This window comes from Tiliqua scincoides, chromosome 6, assembly GCF_035046505.1.
Source record: "Tiliqua scincoides isolate rTilSci1 chromosome 6, rTilSci1.hap2, whole genome shotgun sequence".
Taxonomy (NCBI): Eukaryota; Metazoa; Chordata; class Lepidosauria; order Squamata; family Scincidae; genus Tiliqua; species Tiliqua scincoides.
In genome coordinates, this window is record NC_089826.1 from 43,664,387 (window position 1) to 43,679,278 (window position 14,892).

The following is a 14,892-nucleotide window of genomic DNA, read 5'->3' on the forward strand; positions in this document are numbered from 1 at the left end:
GTTGCGCATACACATCATGGCTTGTACCCCATAATGGATTTTTCCTCCAGAAATTTGTCCAATCCCCTTTTAAAGGCATCCAGGCCAGTCACCATCACCACATCCTGTGGCAAGGAGTTCCACAGACCAACCACACGCTGAGAAAAGAAATATTTTCTTTTGTCTGTTCTAACTCTCCCAAAACTCAATTTTAGTGGATGTCCCCTGGTTCTGGTGTTATGTGAGAGTGTAAAGAGCATCTCCCTATCCACTCTGTCCATCCCCTGCATAATTTTGTATGTCTCAATCATGTCCCCCCTCAGGCGCCTCTTTTCTTGGCTGAAGAGGCCTAAACGCCATAGCCTTTCCTCATAAGGAAGGTGCCCCAGCCCCTTAATCATCTTAGTCGCTCTCTTTTGCACCTTTTCCATTTCCACTATGTCTTTTTTGAAACGCAGCGACCAGAACTGGACACAATACTCCAGGTGTGACCTTAGCATCGATTTGTACAACGGTATTATAATATTAGCTGTTTTGTTCTCAATACCTTTCCTAATGATCCCAAGCATAGAATTGGCCTTCTTCACTGCCGCCGCACATTGGGTCGACACTTTCATCGACCTGTCCACCACCACCCCAAGATCTCTCTCCCGATCTGTCAAAGACAGCTCAGAACCCATCAGCTTATATCTAAAGTTTTGATTTTTTGCCCCAATGTGCATGACTTTACACTTACTGACATTGAAGCGCATCTGCCATTTTGTTGCCCATTCTGCCAGTCTGGAGAGATCCTTCTGGAGCTCCTCACAATCACTTCTGGTCTTCACCACTTGGAAAAGTTTGGTGTCGTCCACAAACTTAGCCACCTCACTGCTCAACCCTGTCTCCAGGTCATTTATGAAGAGGTTGAAAAGCACCAGTACCAGGACAGATCCCTGGGGCACACCGCTTTTCACTTCTCTCCATTGTGAAAATTGCCCATTGACACTCACTCTCTGTTTCCTGGCCTTCAACCAGTTCTCAATCTATGAGAGGGCCTGTCCTCTAATTCCCTTATTGTGGAGTTTTTTCAGTAGCCTTTGGTGAGGGACCGTGTTGAACACCTTCTGAAAGTCCAGATATATAATGTCCACGGGTTCTCCCACATCCACATGCCTGTTGACCTTTTCAAAGAATTCTACAAGGTTCATGAGGCAAGACTTACCCTTACAGAAGCCATGCTGATTCTCCCTCAGCAAGGCCTGTTCAACTATGTGTTTTGAGATCCTATCTTTGATGAGGCATTCCACCATCTTACCCATCTTACCTACCATCTTACCTTCTTAAGACAACTTGGAGGACTGCCAAGATGGCTACCAGCTAAGAGCTCTGCAGCAGGAGTGCTCCTAACATCCCAACCAGGCCTGCCAGCCCCTGGGATTCTTTTCTGCCATATTAAATTTTTCTTATCTGACAAGGACTCCCCTTTAGGGATCTGCTGTTTTTATTTGTTTTTATGACAGAATTGCTGAGGATTGCTTTGGATACAAACTGATACGGAATAATGGGAAGGAAGAATAATGGCTGAGCGCTCTTTCTGGTCGGGGCTCACCCAGTAAAGCAGCAAAGCAACTTCGCTCAGCTTCGGCGGGTGCGCCAGCTGCGTCCGTACTTGGATCGTGCAGACCTGGCCACAGTGATCCATGCTACGGTGACATCGAGGTTAGATTATTGTAACACACTTTATGTGGGGCTGCCCCTGAAGACGGTTCGGAAACTGCAATTAGTGCAGAATGTGGCGGCCCGTGTGGTCACTGGAGCTAGGCGCTTTGACTTGGTCAGTCCGCTTCTCCGGGGACTACATTGGCTGCCCATTCGCTTCCGGGCCCAATTCAAGGTGCTGGTTTTGACCTTTAAAGCCCTATACTGCTCTGGGCCAGGCTATCTTAGAGATCGCCTACTCCCGTACAATCCAGCTCGTCCTCTCAGGTCATCAGAGAAGGCCTTTTTACAAGTCCCACTGCCCAAGGAGGTTCATGGGGTGGTGGCAAGAAATAGGGCCTTCTCAGTAGTGGCACCAACGTTGTGGAACTCCCTTCCCCTTGACTTGAGAATGGCTCCCTCTCTTGAGTTTTTTCGGCGAGGCCTGAAGACCCTGCTCTTTAAACAAGCCTTCTGATTCCATGGCCTTTTTAACACTTTTATACATCTTTTAGTTTCTTTTTGACAGGCTGGATTCCTCTATTATTTGCTGTTTTATGCTCTTTTTATTCTGACTTTATTCTGACTACTGTTTTTATGGCCTCTGTTAATGTGTTTTTAATATGTTTTTATCTGTGTAAAATCATGCTTTTTAAAATTGTTTTTACATGTTGTAAGCTGCCCTGGGTCCCTTTCAGGGAGAAGGGTGGGATACAAATAAAGTTTAATATTATTATTATTATTATTATTATTATTATTATTATTATGAGCTCCACAATTCTACCCCTTCTCTGGTTCTCAAGGACAATGGGGTGGAAGATTCCAGTGCTGTTGAGAGAGAATAGCCAATCAATGATTTACTGACGCAATTGGACATTGTAGGGGAGGACGTTGCTGAAGGGGCGATCTCCACCTTTAAGAGCCTATCACTGGAAGAACAAATAAGGATTATTAAGAGCCTTGAGAAAGTTAGAACTGAACTCCTCAGCAACTTGGAGAGAGTTAGATGCCAAAAGACTTCCTCGCAATCTGGAATCATAAGATCCCGGAGCAACTCTTATTCATGAGGACTCTCTGACTCAGACTTACCTCAAGAGCTACAAGCAGTTAACTCATCTCCAGGCCAAGTGAATGCCCAGCAGTCTTTAGTGGGAGACGAGAACCATGCCACCAATAACACAAAAAGCCCTCGAGTCCAACTGACCCAAGCAATGATTCACAACCCCCACTATGAGTTATCTGTTAATCCAGGGATACCAATAACTCTCCAGAGTGTACACGTGAGAGTAAACAGTGACTCTGAGACCCCCTCACAATGAATGCATCCAGCATAATGCTCTTGAAGTTGAAACAGAACTGGGGTCGGACAACTGACGCCAAGAACTCATTCCCAATTCTTCTCCCCCCATTTTCCTGCCAGAAGGCAGCCTCAGAATTTTATCATGGAACATAGCAGGATGGAAGTCAAAATATAAAGATAAGAACTTTCTCAATTATATTAGTCATTTTGACATTATTTATATGCAGGAAACCTGGTTGCAGGGCAAAATCTCCTTAAATGGTTATGATGCATTCTGCCTCCCCGTGTTTAAGACCCACAACAGAGTGCGGGCACAGGCTGGATTGGTTACTTTGGTTGTGTCAAAGCTTAGAGACAACTGCTTGGCTATGTTAAATTCCAACTGCAGTTTACTAGCAATTAAGATAGTCCTAGAAACCAAGACAGTTATCATCAATACATATATTCCATCATGTGCCAATAACCAATTACGTGTCAAGCAGTGGAACCACTTTATGGCTTTTACGTCAGAGCTTAAGGGAGATTACCCTCTGCAGAATTATTGATAATTGCAGATTTAAATTCCAGAATTGGATATGACCAAGAGGTACTCCACAATGCTCTGGGAAGCAACTTAGATCAGGACACCCCCTATTACCTTTGTGCTCTTTCCCCAGATGCTCACGTGATAATTTAGTAAATTCAGCTGGTTTTCTATTGGCCAGATATGCCCTCTACTTTGGCTGTATCTGGCTAAATGGCTTAACAGAATTCAAGGAGTCCTCTGAATATACGTTCATTTCATCTCATGGCTGCAGTGTAATAGACTACATATTAATCTTCTTACCCTTGAAACCCTTTGTGCCGGACTTCCGAGTAGGTGACTATGCAGATAGTGACCATCTCCCACTAATACTCATTTTGGAGTTTGATATTCATAGACCTACATGCCAGGAAGTCCTGATTGTGCCTACTGATAGGTTGCCCAAAATAGTCTGGAATGCAACCAATAGCACCAAAGCATATCAAATTCTAGGCTCTGAGATTTGCCTTGACCTCAGTAATGACATATTACTGGCGCAGGAAGCAGCTGCAGCAATAGACTCCTTTGAAAAATTAACTGCTTTTATAGTATCCGAACTGGGAGTAAACCATCGGCCAGCTAAGCTCCCTGTCCTTACACGCAACAGAACATGGTTTGATAATGAATGTAGGCAGATGAAAGAGACTGTTTGCAACCTGTTCAAGCAATATAGGAATTCACATGCATCTGAAATCCTTGCCAGATACTTTCAAACTAAGGAACAGTGCAGGACCTGTATCTCTTAAGGATAAGAGAGCACACTTTGTTAAGAAGCAATTCCAACAGTTAACTCAAGATATAGATTTAAAGAACTCTAGACAGTTCTGGAACACCCTGGCAGGCATTCTGCGCCCAGAGGGGTGTGACCCATCGGCTATCCCTGTACATCTTTGGAAGCAACACTACTCGGCTCTATTCTTTGATACCAGTTGCCGGTGGGAGCCGGAAACCTTTCATAGGGTTGATGATTTTCCAGAGCATCCTCAAGTCTCAGTAGAGGAAGTAAGAGAATTAATTGTTGGCCTTAAGCCTAAGAAAGCCCCTAGCCCTGATGCTATCCCTGCTGATTTAATCAAAGCTAATCCTGACTGGTGGGCACCAATCTTAGCATCACTCTTCACTATGATCAATAGATCTGGTATCATTCCAAACAGCTGGACTAAGGCTATTATAGTCCCAATTTATAAGGAAGGGGCCTATAGATGCCCAGGGAATTACAGGCCCATCAGCTTACTTTCTGTCCCAGGTAAACTTTATGCGAAGCATCTGCTTAACAAACTTACCCATTGGATTGATAACCAGCCAATCCTTGGGGCTGAACAGATTGGCTTTAGATCTGGCAATACAACTTTAGACCACTGCCTAGTTTTACATCACCTTGCCTATAAATACGTCAAGGTGGCAAAAACCAAGTTATATGCAGCTTTTTTAGACCTCACAGGTGCATTCGACTCTGTGGACAGGCCAACGCTTTGGGCTAAATTAACCAATCTGGCCATAGATAGACGCCTCCTTGTCCTTATAATCAACCTTCATTTTAAGATCACATGTCAGATCAGGTTCTCCCGATGGGGGCATCTCTCATGAGATCCCAACCAACGGGGGGTAACGCAAGGATGCGTCTTGGTCCCTACTCTTTCAACCTTTTTCTCAATGACTTGGCCTCTTGTTTAGGGGAGGTTGAGGGTCACCCACCTCAGCTGGGAACACGTCGGGTCCCATTGTTGCTATATGCCAATGATGCGGTCATATTATCTCAATCACGTCTAGGTTTGAAGCGTATGGTCTCCAGATGCATAGAATATTTTTCCCTGAACGAACTGTCTCTCAATTTCAACAAATCAAAGATTATGATCTTTAGTAACAGCTGGAGGCTACATTCTTGGACTTTTAGGGGAAAGCAGATTGAGTTGTTGAAGCCAAATAAGTACTTAGGCATTTATTTTTCGTATAACCTTGCCTGGACCAGACAATGTAAATCCACTGTGAACCTTGCAGGTGTGATGACACAGAACATCGTATATTTTCATTTCAACAGAGGGGGTGCCTATGTCCCTGCATCCCTAAAAGTATTTAATGCCAAAGTCGTGTCCCAGATCTTGTATGGTGTCCCAATCTGGATTAAAGCCCTGAATCACCCTCTGGAACAAATTCAGGCTGTATTTTTAAGGAAAATCTTGGGGTTGCCTAGATGCGTGCCATATGCCGCCCTATGTCTTGAGACAGGGCAACTATCAATTGAAATAAGAGCCTGGCTTAGGGCTTGTAAATTTTGGCTCCAAGTCTACCATAACCAAAATCAGAGCAGCCTATTGCACAGCCTCCTAGAAGACTCACTAGTGCCAGTGAATTCTGATGTAGTTCTTCAAAAAATTAGAACAATTGGCATCAGTCTGGAGGTGCTGAGATCACTGCACAGTATGGCAGCATTCCAATTAATCAAGAAGAGACTTCTTGATATTTATTCACAGAATTTATATAGTGCTGCAACAAACTTTGCTCCCCACTGAAGCTTCAAATATCTACCAGAGCAGGCCACATGCCACTGTACTTCACTTTGCTGAAGTACCCCTATGAACACAGGGCATTTACCCTGGCCAGGTGCAATGTGTTTCCTTCGTCGGTGCTGTACGGAAGATTTAGCAAGACCCCATATAATGAAAGATATTGCAGATGCGAGCTGGGTAAAATAGAATCTCTTTCCCACATGTTCTTACAGTGTACACTTCATGAAACGATCCATAGGAAATATTTAGCTGCCTATTTGAGCAAGTGAGCAGACTGGTCCGACGATATTCAATTGAACTTACTGTCATCTGAGGATCCAACTTTAATTGAGACTTTGGGGGCATTTTTAAAGCTTCTCCTGAAACACTGCAGTCCAAACAATAGTATTAAATGGGGTGTACCTCTTAACATCCTAGGAATTAGTATCACTTTTTTTAAGTGTATGAATTATTTGTCTATATATGTGTGTAATATGCCAATAAAGGTTCTGAAACTGAAACTGGAAAAAAAGACAACTTCTTCAAGACCAGTGAAGTTTTGTTCTGCATAATAAATCTCTGCATAATAAATCTCTCCATTATGATGATTGGCTATGTCTGATACAGAATTATTTTCTTACAACAAACAAGTTTTTTTTACTGCTCCAGGTGTTCTGAAATAAAATTTGTTCCCTCATGAATTATCACAAGCATTATTAGTACATATTCATGAAAGTATGTTCAGACTAATACTGAACATGCAAGTTGCAATAATAATATGACAATGTTGTATTGTAGATATAAATGAAACAGACAAAAAATTTATAGACAAAAAAATTAGGCACACATATACTTGTACGATTTGATAACAGCATCTGAACTAACTTGCCCAGACAATGTTATTATAACAAAACTCTGTAGGATTTTAATTATTCATTGTCTTACAGCATGAATTCTAACTTCTTATAGCACACCCATATTATTGCTTTAAGATCTCAACAAATACTTCCTGTCTCTTCTTTCAGTTCTTTCTCAAAGCAGCAAAATGCTACTCTTAAAACTCTAAGCTGTAGTTAGACATACATGGAGATCTAGTGGATTCAAGCAGCAACTGGGCAGACACACTATATCTGTCTTGTCTAGTTCTGATATATATAACAGAAGTGTTGTCTTTTCTGTAGTTTAGTTTCTGTTTAAGTTCAAGATGATGCAAGTTAAATCCCCTGAGCCATCACACAGATATAACGGAGTCAAGGCTCCATCAGATCAAGAGGTGTCAGCCAACTCCTGCTCAAGATGGCTCAAAGATATAACCAATGAATGGAGAAAAAACAAAAAGCAGTCAGTTCAGGCAGAAACCAAATTTTGTAATATAATCAGAGGTTCCTATTCTAGTTTCACATTAAAAAGTTAAAAGTGGGAAAATATAGTATTAGTTGTAGAAAAAATGGAGCTTTTCACCTAATCAATGAGACGATGTCACTCATGGCTTGTCTGCATAAAACCAGAGTATAAGTTGTCACCTCTGTCCCACTCCAATGATTATCAGGCAATGAACTAAAAAAGATGTATATTTCATCTCCACAGGATTGACTGTCTTCCAACCCTTGATTCTTTGATGTAACAAATGAAAGCTGCCTGCTATTTCACAGGCACAAAATGACACTGTAGATATCTGACAACATCTCTGTTTGCAGGAGTGGGTAACTAGCTCTAGATGAAGTGCAGGCAGCTTATTAAACAATTCACAGCATGAATTCTGAGGTCAACACAGATGACCTTTAGAACATTATTACTGTTCAGGACAAATATGCTCTCAACTTTTTATATATTTTAAAACAAAAAAATGTTTTAATGTGTTAAAATAGAAGTATGAATTCATTTGCTATATATTTCCTTTGAAAAGAAAGACAGTGCCACATAAAATGAAACAAGTTACTTTTAGTAGAATTAAACATGCAACGATTACTTTTTTATTTCCTTTTTGTTCTCTATAAAATTATGGGGGAGGAGTTCTATTCATTCTTATTACTAACAGTGAGGGCAAGATAAACATTTAATGTTATTTAGGAGCATTAGCTACCATGAATGATAGGTATTCCGTTGCAACCAAAGGACTATTTCTACTGGAGAAAGGGACCATTTGGATGCTACCCATTATCCCTTATTTAAAAAAAAAAAATGTTTTATTTCACTTTGGATTTTGTTGCAATAATACCATAAAAGATTAAGATATTGTTACATAAAATGAGTACTTCACAGTACTTTCAAAATTATTTTTTATTGTGGCAAATAATAATAAAGATAAATATTTGGCTTAGCAAGCCATTTGGTTTGCAACAGAAAACTGAAAATTCAGTGCCTACATTTTATTAACTAATGACATGCAGTTCAAAACACCATTATGGAACATATGTGAGGACACTACAGTTGGTCAACTATATAATTGAACAATTCATAACAATGAATTCCAGAAGGACCTATGCAACTGGAAATCCTGAGCCACTTTTTCAGTTCCAGATCACTGGTGTTTTGTGTGTTTCTCAGGCATCTCCCCATTCATATACAATCTATACTTGTATATGCAGACATGGTAAACAAATCCCCAGCTCTTCACAACCACAGTTTTGAAGTGGCCACAAGAGGCTATGGCCTAGTTATGAATGAAAATGGACAAATGGTCAATGCTCACAGTAATTGAGACCCAAATTCTCTTTCAGTATTGAAGTCTCAGATTGAAAAATATGTTAGTGAGGAAACAGGCAGGGGCAACATGTTAAGTACTGGATGTCCTTCCCCCTGCTAGCACAACACTTACATTCTGTGACTAGTCTTGATTTGCAGCTACTTGTAAAAACTTGGAAGTGTAAGGACTGGCAAGCCAGGACAACAACTGCACTATGAAGGGAAACATCTGGAGAAGTGGAGGATTCTATGAATTTGCTTATGTAACCATACTTGTAAAAAAACTCATTGAAAAATGGGGTTTGTGGTCTGCCTGCCAGTGTAAACCACCTTGAGTATATGAGAAAGGAGGTATATAACTATTATAATAAATAAATGTATTTAAAATGCCCTGAAGTGCATAATTTTTCTTCCCTAAATAGTAGCCATGGCGGACAGATAAGGATCAGGTCCATTGCGTGGGGAAGAAGACAAGTCTTAACCTTTTAACACCTAAATATGGTCCATATACTATGGTCCATATACACCTACATTCCTAAGCTGTCTTGTTCCACTCCTCCAATCAAATGATGGTCATCCCAGCCAAAAGTAAAAACTCCCAGCACACAGGAAGGCTCAGTTGTTGTTTTTTTCTTTCCAGCTGCCTAAGAACTCATTCCATAGGATTCAGAGAGGAACACCCACTTGCCATACAGCAAGCAAAAAGGGTTGGAGATTCCTGCATCACGATGACTTAAGCTGGGAAAATGTTTGGCTAGATTGCATCAGTTTTCTGGTTCTTTTCGGCCCCTTTGCAAAGCCCTCCTGGAGAGCACAAACCTCTCCTGAGCAATGTAAGCAGACTGGCATTGCAGCTCCCTCTGCTGAGTATTAGTGATAACTGCACATTTAGCAACAACTTCCATTATACTTAGGACACCAATGTTTTCCCTCAACCTGCTTTTAAATAAACCTGCTTGTATTCAACTCTTGGTCTGCCTGGTCCTAGTTTCATGAAAGTTCAGTGGATTGTCACATGTCTTTGTCTTTGCTCTGCAGATGGTATTGGTTGGGAGTGGATTTAACCCCTGAGGCTTAGTATTCTCCTGGGAGGGGGATTTTGCCCAGACAGCCCCTTTGTCTGGTTTTATGCCCTGGGCTGAAGGTAGCAGATATTCTATCAAGATTTTTCCCCATTCAGCTGTGTATCCAACAAAAGGAAAGCCAGGAACAAGAATGGTGGAACATGCTAATTACTAGGCAATGCTTTCCTGGATCAGCCTGCATTCTCTTAGGAGTCTCCTCTTGACCATGACAATGTTGAACAGAAGACTTCATGGGAAAGCAAGAACTAAGGTTAACAAAGATTTCCATATGGTGAAAAAGGTTCAATTACTAAATGAAGCTTTACTAAGGGAGGTTTCATTCATGCTGATTTGTAATTTCAACAAAGCATGGAAAGCAATCTAAAGAGACCACTATTTTCAACCATGTTAGCCTGCATGGTGCATAATTTGTTATCTGTACTACAGCAGATGATACTGAGTTAAAGCAGGGTAGCTACTTATATTACTATCTGAGAGGATATCACATGTGACTTACAGAATACACTACTCATATTTGGAGAAATGGCAATGGATAAACTTTCATTTTAAACTCTTTGTCTGAAATTTTATAATCAGTTTAAAGACGTTGCTTAGTACAGCTATAGACAGTTCAGTACTCCAAGTATATTAATTTTCTGAGTTTTCTCTAAAGCAAGAATGAAATTAGGGACACAAGTTTAAAAATAGTAGGGGCTGAAACATTTCCCTGAAATCAAGTCCCGAATACTTCACTTTTTCAATTGAAAAAATAAATAAAAGACAGTGTTTATGGCATCGTTGTTGTATTATCCTTTAGATTAGAACTCTAAATAGGCAAGGACAAAATACTAGTGCATAATTCAAGCTTTGGAACGTACCTCAAATTCAGCGTGTCTGTGAATATCTTCAGCTCTCTGCCTGCTCAAGATAAATTCTGCTTCATTTGCTACTCTCACTAGATGATCCTTCATTGTTTGACTCAGCAACCTGAACACACAAAGCATTTGAAACAAATCAGTGGTCATAGTTTAAAAAAGAAATTAAAAGAAATGCACTGGTATTCCACAACAGCAAGAGATTCCACAAATAGGAGGTCAGATACAAGTGTGAAGCTCTTCAACCTAGAAAGTTTCTTTCATTGAAGAGAGCTCATTTGTACACATTCCTTTACAAGAGCAGAATGGCTTCGTTCATTTAAATTAGTGATTACCATACAAACAAGAGATCCATTTTGACATTAAACCATGCAAAGACGTTGATATCGGTGCATAAGTCTGATCTTCGTCAAATACTCCCTCTACTACCAGATCACAGAAAGCTGAAATATATCTATGCCACCAAAGTATTCCATAAAGGATTGGTAGTGTCAACTATTTATTTAATGGATTTTTAACCCTGCCATTCTCTAAATAGAGTGGTTTACAATAATTTTAAAAACAACAATAAAACACACTCCATAGAATCATGTCCACATTCTCAGGTTCTACAAAGCTGAAAATAATCCCAAAAGATAGAATTGATAGGTGTCAAAGGGACATCATTAGATACTCTTGATGTGGAGTCCAATTCATGCCGGATCTATTCAATTTTATCCACCAACTGCTTTGTAAACTCATCACAGCGAGGTACTGTGTATTTGTCTCTATCTACTGGAGTGATCAGATGGAGCAGGTCAAAGCACTACACCAAAAAACTCAGCAGGATGATTCTCCACAGATATGATGGTGGTAGAGAAGAAAGCCTATGTAGCCATCAACAACACCACAGAATAGATTCTAAAATGAGCTGAAGCCCACATATAGGTCAGATTTGGCATATGTTTTCTGTCATCATTGCTCTATACATGTGCCCTGCTGCTCCATCATCTGCAGCTCCTCAGTGAACCAAGGAGGTTCTGAACTCTGCATATGGGCAGAGGGCTCTCAGGTGCAATCTGATCCAGAGCCCTGGTCACCTCCTCATTCCAGAGGTCAACCAGAACATTAATAAAGTATAACTTATAAATGAAATTGACTCCATAACCGGTTAATATCAAACTTTTCTAAAAGATCATAAAGCTATGGAAGTGTAAGATAGAAAATAATGCCTTCCATATTTACCATGTAGCTTTACTTTATGGACGCCAGTAGTTCTACAAGTTGCTTTGACAATACTGCAGCCAACATGGCTACGAGTGTTCACTTTTCATTTCAAAATTACCAAGAAATCATCTCTTTTTCTAAGTGTCCCTTTAAAAGGTTCCTGATATGCCCTCACAAATCCTTAATACTATAGTCTGATTATTAAAGCACTTTACTGATACAGGCCTCATTAAAATGAGTTGGACTTACATTAGTTGAAAACCAAGAGGCTTAGTCATCTGCAAACAACCTTTCTGCGAAGTTGAATTACAAACACACATGTTCTCAATTTGCACAAAGATGATATTTAAATGCATGCAGAGATGATCAAACAGTCTTCAAACCAATAAAAGCTAAACTTCTAAAAATAGTTTGCTTTACACATGAACATTTTAACACAAAATGCAAAATCACTGTGATCTTCAAAACACTAGCTACATTGTTCTTCCTATCCTTTCAGCACACTCTGAGATATCATTTTTATTTTCATCACATCCTTAACACTGTTTAATGTTCCTCTCAATTACATATTGTGGTTTTATCTAGCATGTTCTCAAAACAATTCCTATTATGAAACTAAAGCATTAAAATGAACTTGTTGATTGTAAGAACATAGTTCTCTATTAGATGCAGACGACCATAAAAGAGAAAGATTTATTATACAGAATAATTAAGCGGACTTGAGGTTTTTGGTTGATTGTGTTTAAATGCAGATTAAGACTCTTTCCTTCAAATGTCCAAAAACGGATGAGAGAAAAATTTCTCCTTAGCTTTCCTTTCATTCATATTTTGGTAAGCAACTTTATATATATTTGTATATATAATATACAACTTTATATAACTTTATATATATTTGTAGCCATTTAAAATGTGAGGAAAGAAGAAATGAATAATAACTATTACTACGAATAAAATGAAGCAACCAAATGAAACAATCTAAACATCCTAAGATGTAGGAATTGGTGATAACATCTTATATAATTGGCGAACTGCAAGTTTTAATTGGTAGCTTTATCTACTGAAACATTAGAAGATTATCTGGTAGAAACCACTTTTAGGGCGCAATCCCAATCAACTTTCCAGCACTGGCATAGCTGTGCCAGTGGAGCATATGATACATTCTGCACTCGGGGGGGAGACCTCCTCAAGGTAAAGTAAAGTTTGTTCCCCTACCTCAGAGTTGTATAACTCCTACATCAGCGCTGGAAACTGGTTAGAACTGCGGCCTTAACCAGCTCTTTTAATCTGTGGTACTTGGTGCAAAGAGTACACATTTTATTTTTCAGCATATGCTGAGATTTGTGTATTAATAATAGAAAAGAATCAAGGAAATAAGCAACATGACTGTTTCTTCGAACAATGAGTGGCAGTATTTGGTTATGACATCTCATGTTATGGCATTCTGAGATCTTTCAAAAAATGCCTATCTTGAGCATCTGGCACTCCATCATTAACAAATATGTCCAATTCACATACTCTAATTCACATAGTGTTTTACAGACAACATAAGCTAAGTCCTGCACTGAGGATTTACAATGTACATTTTAACAAAATGAGAGAAGGGTGGGGAGGAGATAGGCGGAATAGGCAGTAATGTATATGTGTAAATGTAGTTATAGCTGCAGAAAGGATGAAGAATAATGAATTAACTGTTAAGTTGAAGGTCTGAACAAACTGGATTTCAATTGGAGGAGTTGTATCATACAGGTATTCTATGAGAGCATAAGGACCAGCCAGAGATACTGAGTCGAGTCATCAGCCATTTTCAACCACTGTGCCATGGCATACTGGTGTGCTGCGAATGTTTCGCAGTGTGCCATGGGAGTTTGGGGAAGGGTCATTTATTAGTAGGGCCATTGGGGATGTGAGCCCCCCACCAACAGCATGGTGTGCCTTGTCAGTTGTCAAAAAACAGGTTTGGGGCCCAATTCTAAGCTTTGCAAGCCGGTTCATCGCAGGAACGCACTGTCACAAACATGCCTTAAGGCACGTTTGTTGGGCCAGCACCAGTGGAGTGTCAGACTGCCGAGCAGCAGAGAGGTAGGTGGGACGTGGGGGGGGAGGCAGGGAAAAGGCACTGCAGAGCGGGGAGAAGCAGCGGGAGGGTGGGAGGAAGAGTTCTGGGGGAGGGAGCCTCCATGTTGGGCTGGCTGCCCAACATGGAGGCTCTTTAATCTACACTGACCTTTTGGTCAACTTAGAATCGAATAGCCCCATTGTGGGGCTACTCGCTTTACCCAAGGGAAGGGAATGAAAGTTGATTTTCAAGTCAATTGAAAATTCCTCCCAGTCAAAAATAGCATATTGGAGCCTGCAATACTGTAGAGATCAAGACCGCAACAGGGGCAAAGTACTAAAGTCCACCTACCCAGCAACAGGGGAGGGCTGTGCACTACCTATTAACAAAATTAAAATTTCATCAAGCTAACGTTACACATTTAGCTCAACATATGGTTTGGCCCTTTAATTATAACCAATACCTTCATGCTACAGAACCTTAAACAGGAGGTGTATGTAAATACACCTCCTTAAATATGGAGGTGTATGTAAACACATAAATGTGCTTACCTTCTGGAAGATAAGTGATCAATCAATAACTATTCATTAGTTAAAGAAAATGACAGAGGTGGCAGTAGAGGCCATACAGTATGCAACAGAATTATCAATATACTGTATTTCTTAACTGAAAATTGATTGTTCAACATTGACTAAAAATTTCTTCTTTCAAGTCACATGACTTGAAAAGAGTAATTTGCAAAACACAAAAGCAACCTGATGTTACTAAAGAGCAGTAGCGAAAATAAAACTTGCCACATCATTGTGTGTAGTAAAGCATTAGTTGAAAACAAAGGGATGAAAAACGGAGTAAGTAGCATTAATGTTCACTATCTGGAAATTAATCTCATATAACAGAAACATAGAATAGTCGCAGTCACATATAATAGAAACACAGCTGGTGTGAGTGGTAGAGAAGAGGCCCATTGCAAAATATGACCCAATATTTATTAAGGTTCTC

General features: G+C 40.1%; 1 protein-coding gene across 1 annotated transcript in view; it reads right to left on the minus strand.

Moving 5' to 3' along the window:
- Positions 1-14,892, minus strand: part of LRBA (LPS responsive beige-like anchor protein) — a 542,055-nt gene that overhangs the window by 343,835 nt on the left and 183,328 nt on the right. Inside the window, exon 36 of the mRNA XM_066631587.1 lies at positions 10,635-10,743. Coding sequence (XP_066487684.1) covers positions 10,635-10,743 — 109 coding nt within the window. The remainder of the gene's footprint in view (positions 1-10,634; positions 10,744-14,892) is intronic.